Source organism: Notolepis coatsorum (assembly GCF_963971535.1).
Source record: "Notolepis coatsorum genome assembly, chromosome: 8".
In the NCBI taxonomy this organism is placed as follows: domain Eukaryota; kingdom Metazoa; phylum Chordata; class Actinopteri; order Aulopiformes; family Paralepididae; genus Notolepis; species Notolepis coatsorum.
In genome coordinates this window covers 41851074-41878196 of record NC_140172.1, presented here as the reverse complement: position 1 = coordinate 41878196, position 27123 = coordinate 41851074, and the positions used below count along the sequence as shown (strand labels likewise).

Here is a 27123-nt window from a genome sequence, read left to right as displayed (position 1 = left end):
ATTTCTGTTCTTGCTGCCTGGATATGTGATTTAACCTGAGCAGAAAATAATGAAACTTTGATTATTCTATGATAATTACTGATGAAGATTTGAAGCCCAAACAGGCCTACAGTGAAAAGTTATGGCTTTTCACATTTGACCTGTGATTACAGAATCACCATCTGGCCGATTGGCATGATCCTTTCATGTCTATTGTTATGTCATTGCAAAACATTAAACAAATCTTTAAAAAATATAAAAATGACACCGCCTGACAGACCAAAAGACTGATGGACAGACAGATGCTATGATTCAACTGGATTGTTTGCTGAAAAGTGCGTCTGAAAAGTTTTACCCCGATCTGATCTCGGTCCATGACGTTTGGGAGACCAAAAGCCGGTACACCCAGTGAACACGCCCATCATCTAAAGTAAAAAACGTTTTAAAATCATGAGCTACAAACTCCAGTAGCGCTCCAGTAGCACACCACATAGCGCGCTGAGTCGCGAAGTGGTCGTCCCGGGTTCGCTTCCCACACCCGGTGACCATTTGCAGCATGTCCTCCCCTCTTCTCCTCCCGTTCTCCCCCTCCTCTGTCGGTCCTGCGTGACCACGGGGTGGCTGCAATTAGAAACTGGCCCGGTAAATGTAAAAATCACACCACCCCTCCCCCCAAACCCCCCACTCAACACCCTCCAATGTACAGTTTCTTCCCCCTCGGATGTATATTTTTCTATGATCTCTTTTTTATTACACAGTAGTAGGCTACTGTATATTTGTATGTCTTGTATGTCATAAATGTCTTGTTGAATTGAAAATGGAGGACCCTTATGTAAACAAGACGAAAGTCTTTCTCTGGTCTGCATCCCCTTAACAATTGTGTGTATTGAGCCGTACTGTATTGTACCCATTCTACAATCTGTTAATAAAGTTTTCAATCAATCAATGTACTGTAACGTTTCAAAGTTTCACGTTATTGACGACTCGAGGCAGTTGTTATAGTTCTCACTCAGGTCTTTATTGCAACATCAGGTATACAAGTCTGGGTGCATCACCTCTGCCTGCCATTGTAAGACTCATCTCCCAACTTCCCATGCCTCAAGAGACCGCACCCTAGGTGCCACACCCTCGTATACCTTTTCCAGGTCAGCCCTTGCCCCCTCCCCTCTGCCAACCCCCGGCTTGCACGACCAATAGTGTCGCCGCCAGCCCCAGGTTGGCAGAGTGCAGAGTGACAGCTCGGCTGACCAACCGACCCAAATCCCAGGGTCGCTACAGTACTTACAAAGAGGTAGAGCGGTTGTCTGGTAATCGGATGCGGCAGCGCATCGAAGTGTCCTTGAGCAAGACACTTAACCCCTTATTGGTCCTGATGAGCAGGTTGGCACCTTGCATGGTTGCCTCTGCCATCGGTGTGCGAGTGTATGGGTGAATGTGAGGAACACAATTGTAAAGTGCTATATAAAATGCACCATTCATGATAAATTTGACGCGTGGCTTTCGTTATAGGAGAGGCAATGCTTTCTATACAATGGCTCATTGCTGCCATCTGGTGGTCAGAAGATAATTATTGAAGCTAAGATTTGCTGAAATAAATAGTTTTTTAATGTTTTGGTTTATTGGGTTTATCAATTACAAGAGTGCTTTTATAGAAAGTTTGAAAAATAGGTGGAGCACGGTCCAGGTTGTCAACAAAGAAAATAAATGATGGAATAACAACAGACACTGGCTGGTACCATGAGTCCATGACACAACCATGGCTCAATGAGAGAGAGGTCTGGAAATGTGGTCCGCTTTAAAATGATGCGTGCTGGCTTCACTTTAAATATATAGAAAATCTAGTGCTGTCTTTGGCAATGTAGTTATTGATTTACTCTACATGTATTATTTTCTATTACAGAAGACTAACCCAAATGGCAAGACAGCCACCCAACAAGGCGCATCCAACCAACCTCCACATGAGCTTCCTGGTCCAAAGGTCTGTCATACATTGATATATAATGATATTATCATATAATTCAGGTTCGTCCACAACTAAAGAAAATATTAGTTTACTACTACTAATAATAATAATAGGATTTAGTGTGTTGTGCAATTTAATTACCTATTTAATCCACAAATCTATAAAATGACATTTCCCACATTACTATTCTGCAAATGAATGATAGCTCAGAATAAAGTGGTATGAAACACTTGCCAGTAGTGTAATCAATGCATGGCCATTAGCTGACTTACCGAGTCCCATGGTCCAAGTTCTAAGTTCTGGCTGTGTTCCAAGTGAGCCAGCCAGCGTCAGACAGGCAGCGTCAGACAGACAGCTTCAGACAGACGGCGTCAGACAGGCAGCATCAGACGGACAGCTTCAGACAGACAGCTTCAGACAGACAGCTTCAGACAGACAGCGTCAGACAGGCAGCGTCAGACAGACAGCTTCAGACAGACAGCGTCAGACAGGCAGCTTCAGACAGGCAGCATCAGACGGACAGCTTCAGACGGACAGCTTCAGACAGACAGCGTCAGACAGGCAGCTTCAGACAGACAGCTTCAGACAGACAGCTTCAGACGAACAGTTTCAGACAGACAGTTTCAGACAGATAGGCAGGCAGATACGGCCCTCCCTAACACTTGAAGCCACAAAGACATACCTACACTGTATGGTCTTCTCCCACATTGAATATTGCCTTCTAAACTGGTCATTTACTGGGGCCACAGCCATGAAACCCATAGAACAACTTTACAACAGAGCATTGAAGGTATATGACAGGAAACAGTACTCATACCACCACTGTAAAATCCTGGATAAGCATCAAATTTTAAATTTTTAAACCTCAGACGTTATAAAAGTTCCTGCTTTGTATATAAATGCCTGCACAGATTAGCCCCTCCCCCTCTCAAGAGTTTATCCACGAGAAAAGGAACACTGGATTAGCCACTAGGTCAAACACCAGAGGGGATTGTGAGGTCCATTTTAGAAAGACCGCCTTCAGCAAAAATGTTCTATCGATAAAGGGAAGTGGAACATGGAACAGCCTTCCGGTCCCCTAAGGGAATGTACCACCCTGTCCACCTTTAGGGGCCAACTCAGGAAATGGCTGTTAGACAGCCAAATATGCACTCATTAGGAATGTTAGTGATGTTGTACTGACTGAATGTCATGTTAGTGTGGTCATGTCAGTGATGTCAGTTTTTATGAATGAAAGTTGTATGGTCTGTTTTGTGTTTGTTTTATGTTAGGACTACGGGTGGAAATTAGCCCTGTGTTATTCCCGGCATATTTACGTCCTTATCATGCTGTGATGTTATGCATACACTCATGTAAATGATGTTCATTAATTTGCATTGTCCTTAATAAACAAATCTTTAAATCTTAGCTTCAAACGGGCAGCTTCAGACAGGCAGCTTCAGGCAGACAGACAGACAGGCAGCTTCAGACAGGCAGACGGACAGCTTCAGACAGACAGGCAGCTTCAGACAGACAGGCAGCATCAGACAGACAGGCAGCTTCAGACAGACAGGCAGCGTCAGACAGACAGACGGGCAGCGTCAGACAGACAGACGGGCAGCTTCAGACAGACGGGCAGCGTCAGACGGGCAGCGTCAGACAGGCAGCTTCAGACAGACAGGCAGCATCAGACAGACAGGCAGCATCAGACAGGCAGCTTCAGGCAGACAGACAGGCAGCTTCAGGCAGACAGACAGGCAGACAGACAGGCAGCTTCAGACAGGCAGCGTCAGACAGGCAGCACATGAGGTCCTGGAACAAAAAGGTCTTTAGCCACAGCGCAACATGCAAACAAATGTTTTAACTAGGGATGTTCGATATTGGCTTTTTTACCGATACCGATATTGTCCAACTCTTAATTTCCGATACCGATATCAACCGATACCGATATATGCAGGGTCCCCCCCCCCCCCCAAAATGGAATAATTTCAGGTAATTAACATTACATATCTCTTGTCGTGGAATTAACACAACATTATGCATACTTTTGACAATAAATAAAATCAGAATTTGTTCTTACTTGCTTGCCTGGGTAAATAACGGTTAAATAAATGTAAAATAAAATATATAAATAATTTGAAAACCGATACAGATAATTTCCGATATCACATTTTAATGCCAATATCGGCCGATAATAACGGTAGGCCGATAATATCAGACATCCCTAGTTTTAACCACAACAGAATACAACAGTCCACATGATGGACTTAATGTTTGGACTTATTGCGTCAGTCTGGGAGGAGAAAATCAAGCATTATCTTGGAACTGGCTAGCTAGATAGATAGTAAATTAGTAATACCTTCTTAACACTTTGAGTGCCATGGGCGCGTTTTGTCGTTAGTTCATGCCGACTGTTGAATGCCACCAACGCTATATAGCGTTTGTTTGTCGTATTTTTATTTATTAGCGATTTGAATTCATATTTCATCAATCGAGCCTCACGCTAGTGCTGCAGACTCTCTTTGAGCTCCATTGGGAAAATACCGCCCCCTATCGTCTCTCCCTGTGTAACTGCACCCCATTGGATTTTTCCGTCAAGCCATCTGAAGAGACCGAAGTGATCGCTGAGCCGCAAAACAACGTGGAATACATATTTACAGTACCCAACGCTGAATCAATAAACGCGATCGATATTTGGAATGGGGATCAGGAATTGGAATAATCTTTTTGGAGAACATCTGATCTGAGGTAAGCAATTTATTTTACCAGTCCTGGGGTAATCGGATCTATTTTCACAGAGATATCAGCGTTTGCCCCATGTGTCTGTGTGTGTGTGTGTGTGCGCGCTGGAAATACAAGCTACATTTGACAACATTCTAGATCAAGCAATGTCAAAATTTAGTAGTGAGTACATTGGTGATGTAGTACTTTTCTAAATTGTATGTATTGTGTATTTTCTATTGCAGAAGACGCGTCCAAATAACGAGCCGGCCAGCCAGAAAGGAGCATCGAGTCGATCTCCACATCCTGGTTCAAAGGTCGGCCATTCATTGATTTGTAGCTATATTATCGTACAAAAATTAGGATTGTCCTTGACTTAAGAAAATCTTAGTTGACTAATCGGATTTCTTTCTTTTCTCAGTCTAATAGAATATTCTATTTAACCTCTTATCCATCAGGCAAAAAAGGGGCTAGTTTTGCATAACACGCCTGACGATTGCATACCCAAAGTAATTTGCGAGTCTGGTCTCTTTTGAAAGGAAACACTCTGAACCTTCTTTCACAACAGGAAGAATCACTCTGAGTGCTAATGTAATAGACAGAGGTTTGAACACAATGAAATAAAAGTTTTGTTTACTCACATTTTTGTTTACTTGTCGCCAGATGCCTGTTTTTGACTTCCAGCTGAGAGGTAGGAGCTGGAAAACATAACGGTTCCATAGCCTGAAGTCGTATCTAGTACAGGTCCAACGTTGATAACAATCCCATGGAAAATGAGTGTTTTACACATGTTTTTGTAATGTGTGTACTGGCAATAATTCTGCATTATTATCCAAAATGACCGTCCGTTCATTCAGACGCGCAAGTCAAAACAAAGAACTTGTTGGTCTTCTTCTGCCCCTTTGTCGTTGAAAGCCCTCGTGTGGGATATTGTTGGCTCTAGAATTTCATTGGCTACAAAGGCGGTCAATCATTTTTACCATCAGAGGTGACTGGTCCGACGGTCCGTTCAGGTGGTCACTTGTCCGAATGTCTTGTCAAATGACGCTCGTCGGTTGTTTGGTCTTGTAACCCGAGACTGGAAGCACCCAATAGGTTGAGTATGGTGTCGATCGAACGGTGGACAATTTTTACTTTCCAACAATGTATTGGTTGATCGGGAAAAACGCAGCCCGAAGCCAATAGGCGAGGGGAAAATGCCGCGACGACGACGTCCGACGTTTAAGAGGTTAATAAAGCAAAAACAGAATTTGTGATAGATTGCAACCAATTTGACTGCAGGAACCCCCCCATTTCTGTTCCTGCTGCCTGGATATGTGATTTAACCTGAGCAGAAAATAATGAAACTTTGATTATTCTATGATAATTACTGATGAAGATTTGAAGCCCAAACAGGCCTACAGTGAAAAGTTATGGCTTTTCACATTTGACCTGTGATTACAGAATCACCATCTGGCCGATTGGCATGATCCTTTCATGTCTATTGTTATGTCATTGCAAAACATTAAACAAATCTTTAAAAAGTATAAAAATGACACCGCCTGACAGACCAAAAGACTGATGGACAGACAGATGCTATGATTCAACTGGATTGTTTGCTGAAAAGTGCGTCTGAAAAGTTTTACCCCGATCTGATCTCGGTCCATGACGTTTGGGAGACCAAAAGCCGGTACACCCAGTGAACACGCCCATCATCTAAAGTAAAAAACGTTTTAAAATCATGAGCCACAAACTCCAGTAGCGCTCCAGTAGCACACCACATAGCGCGCTGAGTCGCGAAGTGGTCGTCCCGGGTTCGCTTCCCACACCCGGTGACCATTTGCAGCATGTCCTCCCCTCTTCTCCTCCCGTTCTCCCCCTCCTCTGTCGGTCCTGTGTGACCACGGGGTGGCTGCAATTAGAAACTGGCCCGGTAAATGTCAAAATCACACCACCCCTCCCCCCAAACCCCCCACTCAACACCCTCCAATGTACAGTTTCTTCCCCCTCGGATGTATATTTTTCTATGATCTCTTTTTTATTACACAGTAGTAGGCTACTGTATATTTGTATGTCTTGTATGTCATAAATGTCTTGATGAATTGAAAATGGAGGACCCTTATGTAAACAAGACGAAAGTCTTTCTCTGGTCTGCATCCCCTTAACAATTGTGTGTATTGAGCCGTACTGTATTGTACCCATTCTACAATCTGTTAATAAAGTTTTCAATCAATCAATGTACTGTAACGTTTCAAAGTTTCACGTTATTGACGACTCGAGGCAGTTGTTATAGTTCTCACTCAGGTCTTTATTGCAACTTCAGGTATACAAGTCTGGGTGCATCACCTCTGCCTGCCATTGTAAGACTCATCTCCCAACTTCCCATGCCTCAAGAGACCGCACCCTAGGTGCCACACCCTCGTATACCTTTTCCAGGTCAGCCCTTGCCCCCTCCCCTCTGCCAACCCCCGGCTTGCACGACCAATAGTGTCGCCGCCAGCCCCAGGTTGGCAGAGTGCAGAGTGACAGCTCGGCTGACCAACCGACCCAAATCCCAGGGTCGCTACAGTACTTACAAAGAGGTAGAGCGGTTGTCTGGTAATCGGATGGGGCAGCGCATCGAAGTGTCCTTGAGCAAGACACTTAACCCCTTATTGGTCCTGATGAGCAGGTTGGCACCTTGCATGGTTGCCTCTGCCATCGGTGTGCGAGTGTATGGGTGAATGTGAGGAACACAATTGTAAAGTGCTATATAAAATGCACCATTCATGATAAATTTGACGCGTGGCTTTCGTTATAGGAGAGGCAATGCTTTCTATACAATGGCTCATTGCTGCCATCTGGTGGTCAGAAGATAATTATTGAAGCTGTAAGATTTGCTGAAATAAATAGTTTTTTAATGTTTTGGTTTATTGGGTTTATCAATTACAAGAGTGCTTTTATAGAAAGTTTGAAAAATAGGTGGAGCACGGTCCAGGTTGTCAACAAAGAAAATAAATGATGGAATAACAACAGACACTGGCTGGTACCATGAGTCCATGACACAACCATGGCTCAATGAGAGAGAGGTCTGGAAATGTGGTCCGCTTTAAAATGAAGCGTGCTGGCTTCACTTTAAATATATAGAAAATCTAGTGCTGTCTTTGGCAATGTAGTTATTGATTTACTCTACATGTATTATTTTCTATTACAGAAGACTAACCCAAATGGCAAGACAGCCACCCAACAAGGCGCATCCAACCAACCTCCACATGAGCTTCCTGGTCCAAAGGTCTGTCATACATTGATATATAATGATATTATCATATAATTCAGGTTCGTCCACAACTAAAGAAAATATTAGTTTACTACTACTAATAATAATAATAGGATTTAGTGTGTTGTGCAATTTAATTACCTATTTAATCCACAAATCTATAAAATGACATTTCCCACATTACTATTCTGCAAATGAATGATAGCTCAGAATAAAGTGGTATGAAACACTTGCCAGTAGTCCCATGGTCCAAATTCTAAGTTCTGGCTGTGTTCCAAGTGAGCCAGCCAGTGTCAGACAGGCAGCGTCAGACAGGCAGCATCAGACGGACAGCTTCAGACAGACAGCTTCAGACAGACAGCATCAGACGGACAGCTTCAGACGGACAGTTTCAGACAGACAGCTTCAGACAGACAGTTTCAGACAGATAGGCAGGCAGATACGGCCCTCCCTAACACTTGAAGCCGCAAAGACATACCTACACTGTATGGTCTTCTCCCACATTGAATATTGCCTTCTAAACTGGTCATTTACTGGGGCCACAGCCATGAAACCCATAGAACAACTTTACAACAGAGCATTGAAGGTATATGACAGGAAACAGTACATTTACATTTACATTTAGTCATTTAGCTGACGCTTTTATCCAAAGCGACTTACAAGTTCTGTACGACAAGCCATCAGGAAGAGCACAACTCTATCAGCTGAGTAACAATGTTCATCAAAGTGTTGAGTGCTACAGTGTAGGTTAGTTTATTAGGACAAGTGCATGACAGTATGGTTAGTTAGGGTTAGATTTTTTATTTTTTTTTAATTCAGATAATGGTTGAAGAAGTGCGTCTTTAGTCGACGGCGAAAGATTGGACGTGTTTCGGCTGTCCTAACTGGGGTGGGTAGTTCATTCCACCATTGTGGGGCAAGGACTGAGAATAGGCGACTTCTCTTTGATGACCCTCCCGGAGCTTGGATAGGAGTAGGTCTGAGGCGGCCAGAAGATGCAGAGCGTAGGGGTCTTGAGGGTGTGTAGTTAGAGACCATTGACCGGAGGTAGGCGGGAGCAGTTCCCTTTGCCGCACGGTATGCTAGGTCGAGGGCCTTGAAGCAGTACTCATACCACCACTGTAAAATCCTGGATAAGCATCACATTTTAAATTTTGAAAACCTCAGACGTTATAAAAGTTCCTGCTTTGTATATAAATGTCTGCACAGATTAGCCCCTCCCCCTCTCAAGGAGTTTATCCACGAGAAAAGGAACACTGGATTAGCCACTAGGTCAAACACCAGAGGGGATTGTGAGGTCCATTTTAGAAAGACCGCCTTCAGCAAAAATGTTCTATCGATAAAGGGAAGTGGAACATGGAACCGCCTTCCGGTCCCCTTAAGGGAATGTACCACCCTGTCCACCTTTAGGGGCCAACTCAGGAAATGGCTGTTAGACAGCCAAATATGCACTCATTAGGGATGTTAGTGATGTTGTACTGACTGAATGTCATGTTAGTGTGGTCATGTCAGTGATGTCAGTTTTTATGAATGAACGTTGTATGGTCTGTTTTGTGTTTGTTTTATGTTAGGACTACGGGTGGAAATTAGCCCTGTGCTATTCCCGGCATATTTACATCCTTATCATGCTGTGATGTTATGCATACACTCATGTAAATGATGTTCATTAATTTGCATTGTCCTTAATAAACAAATCTTTAAATCTTAGCTTCAGACATGCAGCTTCAAACAGGCAGCTTCAGGCAGACAGACAGACAGGCAGCTTCAGACAGGCAGACAGACAGCTTCAAACAGACAGGCAGCTTCAGACAGACAGGCAGCATCAGACAGGCAGCTTCAGACAGACAGGCAGCATCAGACAGACAGGCAGCGTCAGACAGACAGACGGGCAGCGTCAGACAGACAGACGGGCAGCGTCAGACAGGCAGCTTCAGACAGACAGGCAGCATCAGACAGGCAGCGTCAAACAGACAGACAGGCAGCGTCAGACAGGCAGCTTCAGACAGACAGACGGGCAGCGTCAGACAGGCAGCTTCAGACAGACAGACAGGCAGCTTCAGACAGACAGGCAGCATCAGACAGGCAGCTTCAGACAGACAGACAGGCAGCTTCAGGCAGACAGACAGGCAGACAGACAGGCAGCTTCAGACAGGCAGCGTCAGACAGGCAGCACATGAGGTCCTGGAACAAAAAGGTCTTTAGCCACAGCGCAACATGCAAACAAATGTTTTAACTAGGGATGTTCGATATTGGCTTTTTTACCGATACCGATATTGTCCAACTCTTAATTTCCGATACCGATATCAACCGATACCGATATATGCAGGGTTCCCCCCCCAAAAAACGGAATAATTTCAGGTAATTAACATTACATATCTCTTGTCGTGGAATTAACACAACATTATGCATACTTTTGACAATAAATAAAATCAGAATTTGTTCTTACTTGCTTGCCTGGGTAAATAACGGTTAAATAAATGTAAAATAAAATATATAAATAATTTGAAAACCGATACAGATAATTTCCGATATCACATTTTAATGCCAATATCGGCCGATAATAACTAGGCCGATAATATCAGACATCCCTAGTTTTAACCACAACAGAATACAACAGTCCACATGATGGACTTAATGTTTGGACTTAATGCTTGATTTTCTCCTCCCAGACTGACGCAATATCTTGGAACTGGCTAGCTAGATAGATAGTAAATTAGTAATACCTTCTTAACACTTTGAGTGCCATGGACGCGTTTTGTCGTTAGTTCATGCCGACTGTTGAATGCCACCAACGCTATATAGCGTTTGTTTGTCGTATTTCTATTTATTAGCGATTTGAATTCATATTTCATCAATCGAGCCTCACGCTAGTGCTGCAGACTCTCTTTGAGCTCCATTGGGAAAATACCGCCCCCTATCGTCTCTCCCTGTGTAACTGCACCCCATTGGATTTTTCCGTCAAGCCATCTGAAGAGACCGAAGTGATCGCCGAGCCGCAAAACAACGTGGAATACATATTTACAGTACCCAACGCTGAATCAATAAACGCGATCGATATTTGGAATGGGGATCAGGAATTGGAATAATCTTTTTGGAGAACATCTGATCTGAGTTAAAGGGGAACTATTTTACTATTTCTTTCACTATTTGGGCACTTTTACACAATTCCTGTGAGTTTATGGAACACCTCTGTAATTTTCTATTTTTTTTAATTCATTGTTTTGTATTTCTAATCAAGTCCTCAAAAACAGCATTTTTCTACCTCAAGATCTTAAGCCGTTTTGAGCCTGGGCTCCAACCACCATGGTAAACCACTGCGCCGCCTGAACATTATCATGCAGCGGTGTCTCTCTGACATCACAAATCAGCACATTTTCAAATGACTCAGTTCAGTGAGGGTGAATATTGTGAGAGGAGAATTGGAAGAATGCGCCAATATGAGAATTAGAGACATAGATCATATTAATATAAGTCCACATAGCTAGGAAACAATGCTAAACACTGAAAAAGGCCATTTATAAGATAGTTCCCCTTTAAGCAATTTATTTTACCAGTCCTGGGGTAATCGGATCTATTTTCACAGAGATATCAGTGTTTGCCCCATGTGTCTGTGTGTGTGTGTGCGCGCTGGAAATCCGCGCTGGAAATGAGAGAATATTTTTCAGAATAATAATAAATAAAAAAAATCCGTTTCGACAATGTTGACTGCAAACAAGTCATTGATAAGCGACGGGCAGATTAGACACATAGCCATAATTTAAGACAGAGATTATGCGTTCACAACGCTATCATTGAAGTGGGTGGTGGCATTCAACCATGTTTGACCATGTTAACAAGTGGCAACCAAAGTGTTAAAGAGACAAAATAGCTTCAAGATGAGAGAAGAATCAAGCATCAGAAATATAAAAGGATGGTTCAAACATTTGTTTGCATGTTGTTTTGAGGCTTAAAGAAAAGGTTTTACTGTCTGGATCCTGTGTGTCCGGTTAGCTGGGAACACAATCGGAGCCTGGACCAGATTACACTACTGGCAAGTATTTCATACCACTTTATTCCTTTAAATATCCCACAGCATGGTTTAGGGTTAAAGGGTAATTCCGGTCTTTTTAAACCTGGACCCATATTTTTCCATAATTTGGGGTCTAAATTACAAAGATATTGGATTTGGTCCAGTATTGAGCGATATCGCTTCAGCCAGCAGTCTCGCTCTGAAATCTCGCGGGACATGAGTTGTTGCAGGAACAGATGGTGGAAACATGAGTGAGAGTTGGAGAGGAAGAGTTTGTTGTGTTGGAGTACAGAAAGCGTGGCGTCATCTAAAAGATCGAAAACAATGGCTCGTGAGCATAAGTGAATTGTGCCAGCAGGCACAGTTTTCATAGACTATCTTTGTTGGATAGGGACACGCTGAAGTTGTGACTAGTTGTGCTACAAATGGATTTTTATTTTTTGTATTTATTGGTTTAAAATAGAGACAGTGCATATTAACACTTTCAGTGCCCGGCCATTAACATGGGAAACATGGTTAAATGCCAGGACCCACTTCAATGATAGCGTTGTGAACGCATAATCTCTGTCTTAAATTGTGTCTAATCTGCCCGTCGCTTATCAATGACTTGTTTGCAGTCAACATTGTCGAAACGGATTGTTTTTTAATCGGTTCATTTTCGTTTTAAAAAGCCCTCGTTTTTCAGGAAAATATATAGATTCCGTGATAAAAGGCATTTACTGGAATATTCTAGCATACACAAAAACGTTGTCATTTTTCTGCCTATTTATGAGATCGTTTTCAAATAAACGGTAGATTATCGATAGTATATGTGTACTTATGCACACTATAGAGGCGGGCTGAAATATCGATTCTCTCATTTCCTGATCGCGCACACACAGACACACACACGCATAGGGCAAACGCTTATATCTCTGTGAAAACAGCTCAGATTATCCTAAGACTGGTAAAATAAATTCCTTACCTGAGATCAGATGTTATCCAAAAAGATTATTCCAATTCCTGATCGCCATTCCAAATATCGATCACGCTTATTGATTACAGTGTTGGGTCCTGTAAATACATAATCCACGCGTTTTCCGGGCCGGCGAGCACAATCGATCCTTCAGTTGGCTTGAGGGAAAAGTTAAATGAGCAAACTGGCCACCCCCCCTTCAGCAGTGTAAAGTAATGGGGTGCAGTTACACAGGGAGAGACGATAGGGGGCGGTATCTTCCCAATTGAGCTCAAAGAGACTCTCGATTGATGAAATCGCCAATAAATAAAAAAAAACTACAAACAAACACTATATAGCGTCGGGGGCACTCAAAGGTCGGCATGAACTAACGACAAAACGCGCCCGTGGCACTCAATGTGTTAAGGAACATTTTACTGTAAATATGCCAGGTTGGCAAATTTTCAACTGTAGTCTCTGGGGCAGGTGACATGAGCACTACAATAATTAAGACGGTACAATAATTAAAACAGTAGGAATCAGTAGTTTACAATACACTCAAATACATTAAAATACATTATAATACTTCACAACCCCTCTGTTGTGAAGGGCCAGATTAAAGCTGAGAATCTACATTTATTGTTTTATATACCTTGTATATTATTTATATATACACGTTATATCCCTTTTAAGCCTGCGTGTAAATCCTAGTAATATTCGCTTTCCTTATGGATAATGCCCCCTGACGGCGGCGCCAGGCAGTCTCGCACTCAGACAGGTTCAAGGGCGAGTCTGGGCAAGTCAGGACATGCCCTTGGCAGCACATTGATTCCGGGCAAGTGGTTAGGTTTGGCACTAGAAAGCCCCTTAAGTATATATATGGCGGCAGGTGCGAACAGCAGTAGAGTTCAGCAAGTTCAACGTTCATCAAGTTCGGTAAAACAGTGAAGTGAGAAGCAGTGCGTCTAACAGAGCGTTGAGAACCACGTGCGAAGTGAATAGTAAAAGTGTCAGATTTAATGCAGTAACGTCAAGTTCGACTTAGCTTAATGTGAAGTAAAGAGTCGTTAATTATTGTGTATCGTGCCAACAGCAGTTCGTTCGTGTGTAGCATTACCTAGCAGTTCGTTTGTTTAGCTAGTGGACCTTAGCCAGGGTGTGTGGACTAGGTTCTCGAGGAGGCCTAGTCGGAGAACCTACTGGACATGTGCACAGGAGAACCGACGGCGGCGATTGCAGAACCAGTATTGGTTGGATTATATTGATTGTGGAACGTACTACCCGGAGAAGAGCATCGTTAATCTCCACTGTCGTTTGGATTTAACCACCTTGAGTATCTACATTCGGGCTGGCCTCATGGACCGAGGCTAGCTGGCTATCATCATTGCTATCGTGCAATTGGATTACAGTTATTGCTTTTGATGCTGAGCTTTGGATTACAAGGACTGGCTTCTGTACGTGAATCCCCTTCTTCAATTGATCAGACTGAGTATCCGGACATTCCTCTCTCCTCCAGAACTTACAACTCTGGGAGGAAACCCATTGTCTCCAGCGGTACCAGCGTTGCCCCCTATAATTGCCATCCTACACCAGGCGGCGTTAGCCTAGTACCCCATCGTAGGAATTATTCTATTCCCACTGACTTATGCTACTGACTGACTTATGCATATTCTTCGCCATACAAGCGCGACCCTAATTCTCATATCTGTACATTTACTGCATAATAATAAATACCCTCAAATGATATTCCTTTGTCAGTGCCGTGTTATTATGAGTGTCTGCCATATATTAGATGTACTGTCTGGCCAGTAATTAAAGTACATAACTAGCAGTGGTTTAATCTATCACAATCTTTAATACAGTCAGGGTTTTGTAACCCCTCATGGTTGCACACATGACCATCTCTCAACCATGATTTTAAGTTTGATTGAAATGAAATGTATCTTTGATACTCCCTGAGCCGTATTGGCAGACTGTTCCAGGTGTGGGCTGCTCTCACGGAAAAGGCTGCCTGACTAAAAGCAGACCTCCTGTTTGGGACTACACAGTCCCCTCTAGCTACAGACCTGGTATATCTGACTGTCAGCAGATGCTTTCTGTTTTATGAAAGTACAGAGGGGGGAGGAGCCAAGCCATGTAGGATTTTATAGGTAAGGCAGGCATCTTTGAATTTTGTTATGCTATGACAATGGTGGTGGCTGTTTGTTTTCCTGTCTAGTACTTTCACAGCCACAAATGTGACATAGTAATGGCATTAAAATACAGTGCTGCTGTATGATGAACACACTCCTGTCCGTACACTGCACCTTGCAGACCATCGGGTCTGTAGTGACCATTTTGACCAGCGGAGAAGAAGAAATCCTACACAAAAGAACCTTTTCCTAAAGAAAGATGCTGTTCCAAGAGAGATCTGCTGCAGACAGAGTGGAGGTGATAACTTATTAGCTGAAGTTGTTGAGTTGACCTGGGAAGTTACAGACTGGAATATATTATAAAAAATGCCACAATCCCATTTCCCTCTGCTCACACGCTCTGGACAGAGCTGACGCAGGCTTGAATGGCAGCAACTGGCATACTAACCACTGTACAGTAGGTGTCTAGTTTGGGAGAGTGATATGTCTGTGGAAGTCAATTAACCTTTACTTATCTTTTGTACACTCAGGAAGAAGCAGACCATGGAACTCATACCATTAAATACCGCTTCAGATTCAAGAAAAGAAGCATTACCGGCAAAGCAGGGACAGTCGAGCAGTTACTACAGCAAGTCACGTTTTTTACACAAAACAGAGAAAAGAACAAAGACAAAGAGATGGTTATAATCAGAGAGGACAGGAGAGCTGTTTGTTCACACTTTCCCTGCAGTGCCATAGGAGACGGAGAGCTACTGACAATCAAGTACATAGAAGCTTTAAAAGAGCCTAAGTGTTCGATTAGAGTAACTAGTCCTCCCCAAGGTAGAAAGCAAGTGATATTCCATGTAAATACGAAGGGTGGTAAGAGCATAACGAAGCAAGTTGTGAAAAACAAGGCACTAAAGACGATAGCAGCGGCAGTTAGTGTTTATGCATATGAAGGGGACACAGTGAAGCAAGCTCTGAAGCGAGACGGACGTTTCAATAAGACCCTATTCACCAAAGAGTGTGTCCTTTCTGAGCCCATTACTGACCCAGTGGAAACTGAATTGACCAATTTAGTTGATGACCTTAATGGCAAAAGTTTCAATATTGTATTAACTGGGCGATCAATTCAAACAGACAGTCAGCCAAGTAGTCTTGAGGACTATTTGCCAACGGAATCTCAAGGATCCCCCCCACAGCAGTCTGCAACAAATGGGCCATTAAAACCCCTTGTGCCAGAACAGAGAGGAATATTAAACAGTAGTAATCCTAAAGCACCATTACGTGACATTCCAGATTCTGGAGACATTCTGAAGCTCCTGCGTTCACAGTTTCATGATTTGGTCAAGCACATGAAAGAACGAGAGAAGGTCTCTAAGCTTTCCCAAGTGAAACGCATATTCACTGAAGAGTTTGGAAAGAATGTGCAGACCTGCCTGGAAGTGAAAAGGGTTAAGGAACTGATTCTGCACGGCGAGTCTGTTTGTCAGGTGAGAATCAACGGGAGTCCAGTAGGAAGTGGCTTCCTTCTGTTTGGTAGGTTCGTCCTCACAAATGGTCACGTAGTTACAAATATTTACGATAAAAAAAGCGGTGAACTACGAGAAGCGGTAACTGTCACATTCTGTTTTGAGGATCATCTAGACAAGGGAGACCAGTGTAAGCCGGTGAGAAAAGAGGTTGTTGCCTTTGCCCATTTCGATTCAGGATCTTTGCTTGACTTTGCTTTGCTAGAACTTTGCAATGATCCTGGCCTAACAGGCTTGTTGGGAACCTTTGGATTCCCCCCTCTAAGGGGTGGAATCTGCATCATCGGACACCCTGAGGGTGGGGTGAAAAAGATAGACCCGTGTTTCATTGTCCCATTTGCTGACCGCAGGGACACTGCAAAAGAGCATCTGGAAGAAAACAAAGATTGCATGCATCTCATTACTGCAGCCTCTCTCAAAAATAATTGGGATCATGATTTGATCATAAGTGACAGGCAGAGGTTAACGTACAATTCATGCTTTTATCATGGGTCATCCGGCTCGCCTGTCTTTGACGAACATTGCAAACTTATTGCAATGCATTCTGGGGGGTATGCCTATGAGAACAGACAAAAGCAAAAGCAGAGTGTCATTGAGTATGCCTTTCCCATGTCACTCGTGCTTGAAAAAGTCCTCATCCAAGTAAGACGGAAGAGAATTGATGTCTGGCAGGAGTTCCCCAAACATGCAAATCCAGAATGTCAAAATATTATCAAGAAAGTCTTGATGTGGTGCTAGATTCAGGAGATTGGAGATTGTCAGACATCCTTCTCTCAGAGTCAGGAAGACATGCAGATGGTTATTGATTGATGTTTAAAGCGGGGTCAGTGAGATAGTGGCAGCTTGTCACCACAGGCTTCGGACATTAGAATGACAACCATTAGCTGGTTTCAGTAAGCAGGAACGGGAATCATGTTGAATATAGCCATACCATATTGTTATTGGTTGATTAAAATGTAATCATGCATTCTACCTTGGGGATGGAGGCAAGGGGATGTGGTGAGAAATTATTTTAAACACATTCAGTTGAGTATCTAACGTGTGAATCGAAATGTTCTTGGATCCTGTCATAATATTTTTTATTAATAGTAGTAATAATAAAGTGTATTTGTATAGCACTGTTCATACAGGAATTGTAGCCCAAAGTGGTTCACAGCAGTAAAATAGATGATTAAATAAATGATGATAATATGATTAGCATAAAATAAACTGAATAAAAGCAATGCGGATAATAACGATACAAATATTGTCTCACAGGGTTTAAAACCTGAGTATTTCTTCCTGATGAATTGTCACACAGTTTAGAACCTGACTATTTTTCTTCCTGTTTGATACCCACACAGTTTAAAACCTGACAGCCTTTCTTCCTGTTTGATACCCACACAGTTTTAGAACCTGACAGCCTTTCTTCCTGTTTTATACACACACACGGTTTAAAACCTGACAGTCTCATCCTGTTTGATATCCACACAGTTTAGAACCTGACAGTCTCATCCTGTTTGATATCCACACAGTTTAGAACCTGACAGCCTTTCTTCCTGTTTGATACACACACACGGTTTAAAACCTGACAGTCTCATCCTGTTTGATATCCACACAGTTTAAAACCTGACAGTCTCATCCTGTTTGATATCCACACAGTTTAAAACCTGACAGTCTCATCCTGTTTGATAGCCACACAGTTTAAAACCCAACAGTCTCATCCTGTTTGATATCCACACAGTTTAAAACCTGACAGTCTCATCCTGTTTGATATCCACACAGTTTAAAACCTGACAGTCTCATCCTGTTTGATATCCACACAGTTTAAAACCTGACGGTATCATCCTGTTTGATATCCACACAGTTTAAAACCTGACAGTCTCATCCTGTTTGATATCCACACAGTTTAAAACCTGACAGTCTTTCTTCCTGTTTGGTATCCATTATCCACACATTAATTTATCCACACATTAAAACCTGACAGTCTTTATTCCTGTTTGATACAACAAAATATCTCATTTACAATACAATAATCACTGTGGATGTGTTACAAAGTTATGGTGAAGAGATACGTTTTTAGTTTACTTTTGAAAATATTTCATGTCCATAGGGAGGGAATAGTGTTAAATTACTCTTATGTTGTGGATTTACAGTTATCTTTGTCTACATGGTTTACAGGTATGTTTATATCTAAACATGCTCATGTTCTGACCATTCTTTGTGTGATGATTTTTATGTTGATGTACGTGGTTTTACAGGTGTGTATATGTATATGGTAGTATCTGTCTAGATCTCATCTCCTGGAACAATGTTGGCTGTGATCCGGAGTGGGGATGTCACAGACTACATTGAATATGTTTTATTTTTATTTTTTACATTGACTATAAAAGAGAGGCACCCAAACCTCAGTGTATTGTGTGCAGGCGATGTGCTCTCACCTGAAAGCATGAAGCCATCACAAATGAAATGCCATTTAGAAATTACAAGATAAGTTTACCTTTTTATTTTTGCACTAGTTGCACTTTTCTTTTTCTTTTCTTTTTTGTATGACTGCACCTTTTTGTAAAATCTATTTTGAGTGTTCAGAAATGTGGGTTGTGACTTAATGTCTAAGGAACAAGGTGGGTCCTGAGGCTGGACCAGTTGAGAAGCACTGTTTCAGTAGAATACTGTCAGACATGGGATTATATCAATGTGAAAGTTTCTCTGCCTCAAGTATGGGGTTATTTTACTGCCTCTACGCCAACTGAAATTAGGTAGCTAGCTACACAGGGAAACTAAAGGATTACAAAAAAAAACGAACCATACTGTCTTCTATCATGCACTCTTTCTCTTCAACACTGCACCACCCAAGTTTCAGCACTGTTTGGTGAACAGTTACTGAGCTGAAAGAGTTGTACCCTTCCTGTTGACTTGTCGTACAGAACTTGTAAGTCGCTTTGGATAAAAGCCTCAACTAAATGACAAAATGTAAATGTATCTACCCACCTCTCCACGTGTTGCCTTTCAGCAGTGGACACATGAATGATTTCTGATATTGTGCAATCAAATAAATCTTTACAGGACCTTTCTTTGTGTCTGCTTTTGTTCTTACAGTATATGATGAACAAGGAATGTTAGATGATGCAAGAGTATAATTGTATCTGTGTAATTCATGTGTGCTTTCAACTCTCTTTCGCAGAAGTATAAATGTGTTGCTGGCATAAGGTGATAAGATTTGAGTGGTGGAAACATGCAGTACTACACTCCAGACGGGGACCAACACCACACTCTCTCTCTTAACACGTACAAACACACTATCTCTGTTCCTCTTATCCACTAACTCACACATGCACAATCGCATACAGATAGCCTTCACTCCCAGACATACAGTATCTACACTCACTACCCCCCCCTCTACATATTGTCTTCAATTTGTAAACACACACACGCACAGCCTTCTCATAGTTCACTTAGTTTTGTCTACTCCTTTATAAATACTTTTGTTATCTCACTATTCTTTGGAGATCTAGGCTATAGGGCCATTGCTGTAAACTAGGTATCTGTGTCACAACATGTCACTGTGTCAGTAGTAGACTCTTGTCCGCCTCTGAATAATATTTGGTAAAATTATTCCACATCAACCCTGAATCACAGACAAGACACTCATCAGGTTTTGCCATTGCATAATGGTTTTGTTAATGATGATAATGAAGTTGCTTTTACTTCAAAATTAACTCTTGAAACGCTAAAGGTGAAGGAAAATTCACCCTAAAACAGAATTAACATTGTGCAATGTTCTTGGGACAGTTACGTCAATATCTTTAAATGTACTGTAGACAACAGTCTCCCTAAGCTGGCGATCAGAGCGTGAAGTTGCATAATTAATTTGTGATGTCATCAAGAAATACTATTTGGAGTCGGTCCATTGACTACACGGTGGCCATTGTGTCATGCCCAGGTTGGGATTCCTTTCCACCCTGTTCCCACCCAAGGTCGCTGTGTGAATATGGTCAATTGACAATGAATTAGTGGACAATTTATAGCAGCATAAATAACAACAAAATAGCTCTAATTTACAATACAATAATCAGTGTGGATGTAATGAGTGTAAAGTCGCAGGATGTATTAAAAGGTTATTGTGAAAAGATATGTTTTTTTAGTTTACTTTTGAAAATATTTTGTGAGCTGGCCTCCCTAATGTCCATAGGGATTAGGGAGGGAATAGTGTTAAATTACTCTTTATGTTGTGGATTTACAGTTATCTTTGCCTACATGGTTTACACTTTACAGGTATGTTTATATCTAAACATGCTCATGTTCTGAGCATTCTTTAATGTAAAGCATTCAAGTAAAACCCACTGACATTACCACTGTTGGGACTATAATAACATTGTGCTAGTGCATGGTCTCAAATGTAATGCTACAACCAAGATACAGGATATGGAACTACAGACCTTGAGGAATCCGAATTTTGTGCTAGCTATAATATATATATATATATATACTATATATACACAAGTGTGTGTGCACACCAACCAAGAAACAGCCTGTTTAATAAAAGGAAAGAAAGATGTGCTGGAAAATTAATTATAAAAGATATTTGATACATTTTGTTGGGAACTTCACTGAAAAACAATGCTGATGTATTATGCAAATAATCTCACATATCCCCAAACTGTAAACAGTTTTGCACACGTTAATTTAGTTTGGCAGTTAATCAGTTTGGATGTCTTCCAGTGATGTCATCGGAAGACACTGAATCCTTGTGTGTTAAGTACGTCTCAATGAAACGATGGTAGATGGAAAAGATTGTGAGGAGCCTAGAAAACAGAAGTGTTCAGTGTCTTAGTAGAGAGGGTGCATGGACATAATAATCCATTTCTCAAAATGGCTCATCTCAATCCTTCATAGCCTACTGCACTCGACGAGGCATCCAGCTGGAGAAAAATAACATCTCAATGAAACTGAACAGCTGAAGGGGAACTAGACAAAAGGGTCACTCGACTCGTTTTCTCGTTAAGTGAAGGTTCTATGAAGGTGGGTGGACCCTGTTTAGCATTCCATGTGTACAATATCATGTCCATAGGAGAGATATCTATTGATACAATCACCTCATTCCATTATCTATTCTGTGCCCAGAACCTGCTATAATAGTTTGTATTTCAAACATGACCCCCCCCCCTTCAAATGAATATGTTTTCCCCTGTGTGATGTTGTGTAAGAGAGGCGGAAGGATGTGTGTTTTTGGGCCAAGCACCTCTCTGCTTTTGGCTTCCTGTTGGTTTCTCACACCAGTATCCTACTCTTAAAGGGATAGTTCTGATTTCTGCAGGTCACCTAGGCATATTTCTTACTTACCAATGATGCTGATTATATTGATCGGTAGAGTCCATGCTGTGCCTTGTACTAGCTCCGGATTGTTAGCCGCAAAGTCAATGGGATCACGCTCTTGTTTCTACAAGCTGACCGATAGATGAAGTAGATTTCAGTGAGCTTCAGTCAGCTTGTACAGACAGGAGCGTGACCCCATTGACTTTTCATTGGTTTGTGGCTAACTATAGCCAAAGCTAGTATGAGCCAACAACACCCCTCTGCACTTGAGAGCAGACTAGACCTGCTGCATATCGCAGCAAGCCAACTGGTGTCGAGGCCAAATTACATTTACTGTAACCTTTCATTCAAACCAAATCTAAATTATTAATAGAAGAGTTAATAACTCTTAATAAGACTGTCTCTGATATTTTGAAGATATGTTGGTAATGTGTTTTTATTTTATTTTGTTCCGTTTTTCAGTTGTAGTCTTATAATAATAATAATAATAATACATCAAATTTGTATAGCGCTTTTCCTAATGCTCAAAGACACTTTACAGGACAAAACAAACAATACAGTTTTAGTAGAGAAAATTAAAAAATGTAAAAGATTATATACAAAGGTGAGAGAGGAAGGAGTTCAATGCTTGAAAGTAAGGGTAAAAAGGTGGGTTTTGAGTTTTATTAATTTTTTTATTATGAGAGGGTGTCTGCATGACGGATATGGTTGGGAAGGGCGTTCCAGAGGGTGGGGGCAGCTGCAGCGAAGGCCCTGTCGCCCCAGGTCCGGAGCTTAATCCTGATGGGTTGGAGGCGGTTAGCATCTGCGGACCTGAGGCAGCGGGCCAGGTTGTTGAGGGCTTTGAAGGTGATAAGTAGAATTTTGAACTGAATCCTGTACATGATGGGGAGCCAGTGGAGATCGTGGAGGATGGGGGTGATGTGGTTGGAGCGGCGGGTGGAGGTGAGCATGCGAGCAGCAGAGTTTTGGACGTATTATAGTTTATTGAGGATTTTGGTGGCTGTGCCATACAGAATGCTGTTGCAGTAGTGATAGTGATGGGTCAGTGTTTCGGCAGCAGAGAAGGATAGTGAGGGGTGTAGACGGGCAATGTTCCTGAGGTGGAAGAAGGCGGTTTTAGTGATCTGGTTTACATGCAGGAGGAAGGAAAGGGTGGGGTCGAGAATGATACCTAGGTTGCGGACGTGGGTGGAGGGGGTGACAATGGAGCCGTCGATGTTGACTGAAAAATCCTGGGTGGGGCAGGTCAGGGAATTTGGGCCAATGATGATTAGTTCAGATTTGTCACAGTTGAGTTTAAGAACGTTTTTTTGCATCCAGATTTTTATGTCAGAAAGGCAGGTGATGAGGGTGGAGTGGGTGGCGGCAGTGATGGTCTTGGTGGAAAGGTAGAGCTGTGTGTCATCAGCATAGCAGTGGAATCGGGGGCCATGTTAGCGGAGGATCTGTCCAAGTGGGAGAATGTAGAGGATAAACAGTAGGGGACCAAGTACTGAACCCTGGGGGACACCGTGGGGGACTGTGGCAATGGGGGATTTGGAGTTGTTGGTGTAGATGAATTGGTGTCTGTCAGAGAGATATGATTTGATCCAGGAGAGGGCAGTGCCAGTGATCCCAATGGTGGACTGGAGGCGAGATATGAGGATGGAGTGGGTGATGGTGTCGAAGGCGGCGCTGAGGTCAAGGAGGATGAGGATGGAGAGGGAACCAGAGTCAGCAGATAGCAGAATGTCATTGGTGACCTTTAATAGAGCGGTTTGTACTTATGGTACATTTGAGATTTTCACCTTATCTCCATACAGAAGTTTAAACAACGTTGGTCTTAAACGAGCCCTGTCTATTACATGTTGGGTCATGACATCCAAACAAGGGCCCAACAATGTGTAAGAATCTATGGATTCACTGAATCACTCTTAAGATTGACATCAGAAAGACATTATTGTAACTTTTGGGGTAGGGCTGGGCGATATGGCCAAAAATGATATCGCGATAACGATATCATATCACTCGATATCGATAATTATAAGTATAAAAAAAATAGGATTATTTGGGTGTATCCTCATATGAGGGTTTATCCTCAGTGTGTCAGTTTGGGAGTTGTATTTCTTTACATTTGACTGAGCTAGGCTAGCTGCTCCCTACTGCTTCCAGTCCTACAGGACCTTTCTCTGGTGTTACTGAACGCAGATATGATGCTGATATCAATCTTTTTGTCTCACTCTGGGGAAGATGGCAAATTTCCCAAAATGTTGAAGTGTTCTTTTAACATTAACATCCATGGATTAAGATGTGTAGGCTCCCAATCCCTGGAATACAAGAACATATCATACAGAATGTACTTTTACTTTTGATACTAGTACATTCAGTATCATACTTTTACTTTTACCAGAGTACTATTCTATCATGATATTTATACTTTTAAGCAAAGGAACTGTAGGCCTATATATATATTTTTTTTTTACCAATGGACATATATCACTTCTGAAATACATCGTAATGCAGTGTATCACCAGAAAAGATAGAAACAGACTTGGCCTGTAGACTATCTGTCATCAGGTGTAGGCTATACCTCTGAGCCACAGGTGATCCCATGTCAGGTGAGGTTAGAGGTAACAGGTGTGGAACAGACCTCTGCTGAAACACATAATCTCTTCAAAGTCCCACGGCTAACAAACTGGAAACCATAGGAACTACCAGTATATGATGGAATGAAGGAATCACTGACTAACATTATGCACACATACACACACATGCATGCACAAAGTCATGCGGCACACACACACATTGATAGAGGGTTGGAATTGGACTCAATCTCTCTCTCTCTCTCACTCTCTCTCACACTCCATACCATATAGCTCTGAACTCTATACTCAAGACTCTGCTGCCTATACTCAATCCATACTATATGAACTCTGTTGCCTATACTCATTCCATACATATCTACTGCCTTACACTGTAGGCCTACTCATAACTACCTTCATTATACCACTATATCCAATCTAGAGTCTATCCATATAACACTGTATTGTAGGAATGTACAATAACACCGTAAATGCTGTAAATTTGTTTCTGATTGAGGGAAGGTGTTCACCCTAGTGGGTATTGCCTGGTACCGAGTTAGCATGTTTAGCGAGAAACCAGTCTATTGGCCTGGCCAATTTATTCTTCAACATTTCAATCCCGGGTTTAGCTGTATGGGGCTTACCCGCCGAGCTGTCAAAAAGGAAGTTTGTCTCGCTCTCCTTTCTGATAACACTGCAACACTACAATATCTGGTGATAAATATATATCTATAATACCTGCTCATATTAGTTAAACCACAGTATGGTTTACTACCATAGTGTATTCATACTTAGTTGTACCACTGTATATAATAATAATAATAATATAATAATACTGTACACACATTTTCACATGTCGTCACCCTCTTAAAATAATGGCCTAAGTCATTTTTTGGATTTTTTTTTTTTTTGCCTAATTCATATCTTCATGATGCTGGCCACCCTCTGGTACAATCGCCTACATCCTTAATTGAAAGGATCATGCTGTTTCTACCCTGGACGAATTTTGCCTATGTCAAGAGTGTGACTTAGGCAGTTTTATCTTTTGCCTAAGTCACAAGAGATGCGACTTAGGCAATTTTACAACGTTTCAAGATGGCAGATGCTTCGAGAAGCAAGAAAAGCTACAGTCTGGATGAAGTAATTTCCATGATTCAGGGCTATTGGTAAGTGATAAGGTTTACTATAATATAGGCCAGGCTATACATGTGTAGTTATTTAGTCTTTTACTGTCACAAATTATAGTTTAATTAAACACAAAATAGTGAATGAATCCAAGCAGAAACGTCTCAAATGCCGTACAAGGGCAAAGGTGGCAAAAAAATACCTGCGAAGGCTAAGTGTCCTCCCTGCAATTCAAAGTTGTCAACAAGTCAAGACTCGAGACCAATCCATTACAGAAGAACAGAGGCAGTGGATATTTCAGAATGTTTGGTCGATGAACACCTGGGAAGAACGTCGGTTATACATCAAAACTTTGGTCACAAAGGTCGCCATAAAGCAAAGGAAAGTTGCTGAAGAATCCAGGCGCAATGTGTCATTGTCCTACCAACTTAAACTTCAGGATGGAACGAGTCATAAAGTGTGCCAGGCACTTTTTTCTTCTACACTTGGTTTCCATGAAAGAACCATTAGACACTGGCTGAATGAAGACACCATCGACCATGACAGACAAGCAGCAGCCCCGCCAACTAAACCTGGACCTAAGAGTGGCAAGCATGCAAAGCTGGAAACTGACGTCACAGATTTCCTTAAGGACTGGTTGAAGGACCTGCCCACTGTTGATTCGCATTACTGCAGAAGCACAGCGACCTACAAAGACAAGAAGTTCCTTCACCCAGGCACAAGCATCTCCCAACTACATCGGGAATATCAACAAGCAGCTGCAACTGCTGGAGTGAGGGCCGTTGGGATACGGCATTTTACAGATGTGTTCCATGAAGGAAAGTATTCCGTATTCATTCCTCGAAAAGATCAGTGTGATGTTTGTGTTTCATTCAAGCATGGTAATATCAGTAAGGCCAAATATGATGCACATGTGATGGCAAAAGATGAAGCAAGACAAGAGAAATCACACGACAAGGATTCTGCAAACAATGAGAAGCCGTTTGGACAATGGACTTGCAAGCCGTGCTGCTGTGTCCAAAAACCCAAGCCAGCTGCCTGTATTATAAAACAAAACTACAGGTCCATAACTTTACCCTCTATGACTTGAAATCAAAGGAAGGGTACTGCTACATGTGGGACGAGACTCAGGGCGATCTCAGTAGCGAAGTATTCGCACACCTTCATTATCGCCATTTTGAAGGTTTGATCAAAGATCATCCAGAAATCAAGGAGATAGTAGTGTGGAGCGATGATTGTGGTTATCAGAACCGCAATGCAAATGTGGCGAATGCATTTTCTGAGCTTGCCAGGAAATATGGGGTACTAATAACACAGAAGTACCTTGTTGCTGGACACATACAAATGGAGTGTGACAGCATGCATAGTACCATTGAACGTAAAATTATTACGGATATCATCACCCCGAGACTACGTGATCATACTCCAGACTGCAAGAATCAGACCATCACCCTACCATGTGAAGGTGGTCAAGCATGATGAAATCCTGAAATTGAATGGCTCTTACATCCTCAGCATCAGACCAGGCAAAAAAGCTGGAGATCCGACTGTACATAATTTGCGGGCTCTTCAGTTTAGCAGTGATGGCAAGGTCCATTACAAGCTATCCTTCTCGGATAACTCATGGGAAGCACTGCCACAGAGGGTCCAGGTGCCAAACGAGCTGATGACAT

The 27123-nt window shown here is 42.1% G+C and overlaps 1 protein-coding gene across 5 annotated transcripts in view; it reads left to right on the top strand.

The window, feature by feature from the left end:
- Positions 1-19693, top strand: part of LOC311233177 (serine protease FAM111A-like) — a 42796-nt gene extending 23103 nt beyond the window's left edge. For 2 of the 5 annotated variants that reach the window (XM_084320074.1, XM_084320073.1), the window contains 4 exons: positions 1880-1957; positions 4888-4959; positions 7815-7892; positions 15483-19507. In XM_084320074.1, coding sequence (XP_084176200.1) covers positions 1880-1957; positions 4888-4959; positions 7815-7892; positions 15483-17204 — 1950 coding nt within the window. In that variant the 3' untranslated portion in view covers positions 17205-19507. Of the gene's footprint in view, positions 1-1879; positions 1958-4887; positions 4960-7814; positions 7893-15482; positions 19508-19629 lie in introns of those variants that run through there. The other 3 variants (XM_084320077.1, XM_084320076.1, XM_084320075.1) reach the window with 3 other exon arrangements.
- Positions 19694-27123: the final 7430 nt, after the last annotated feature.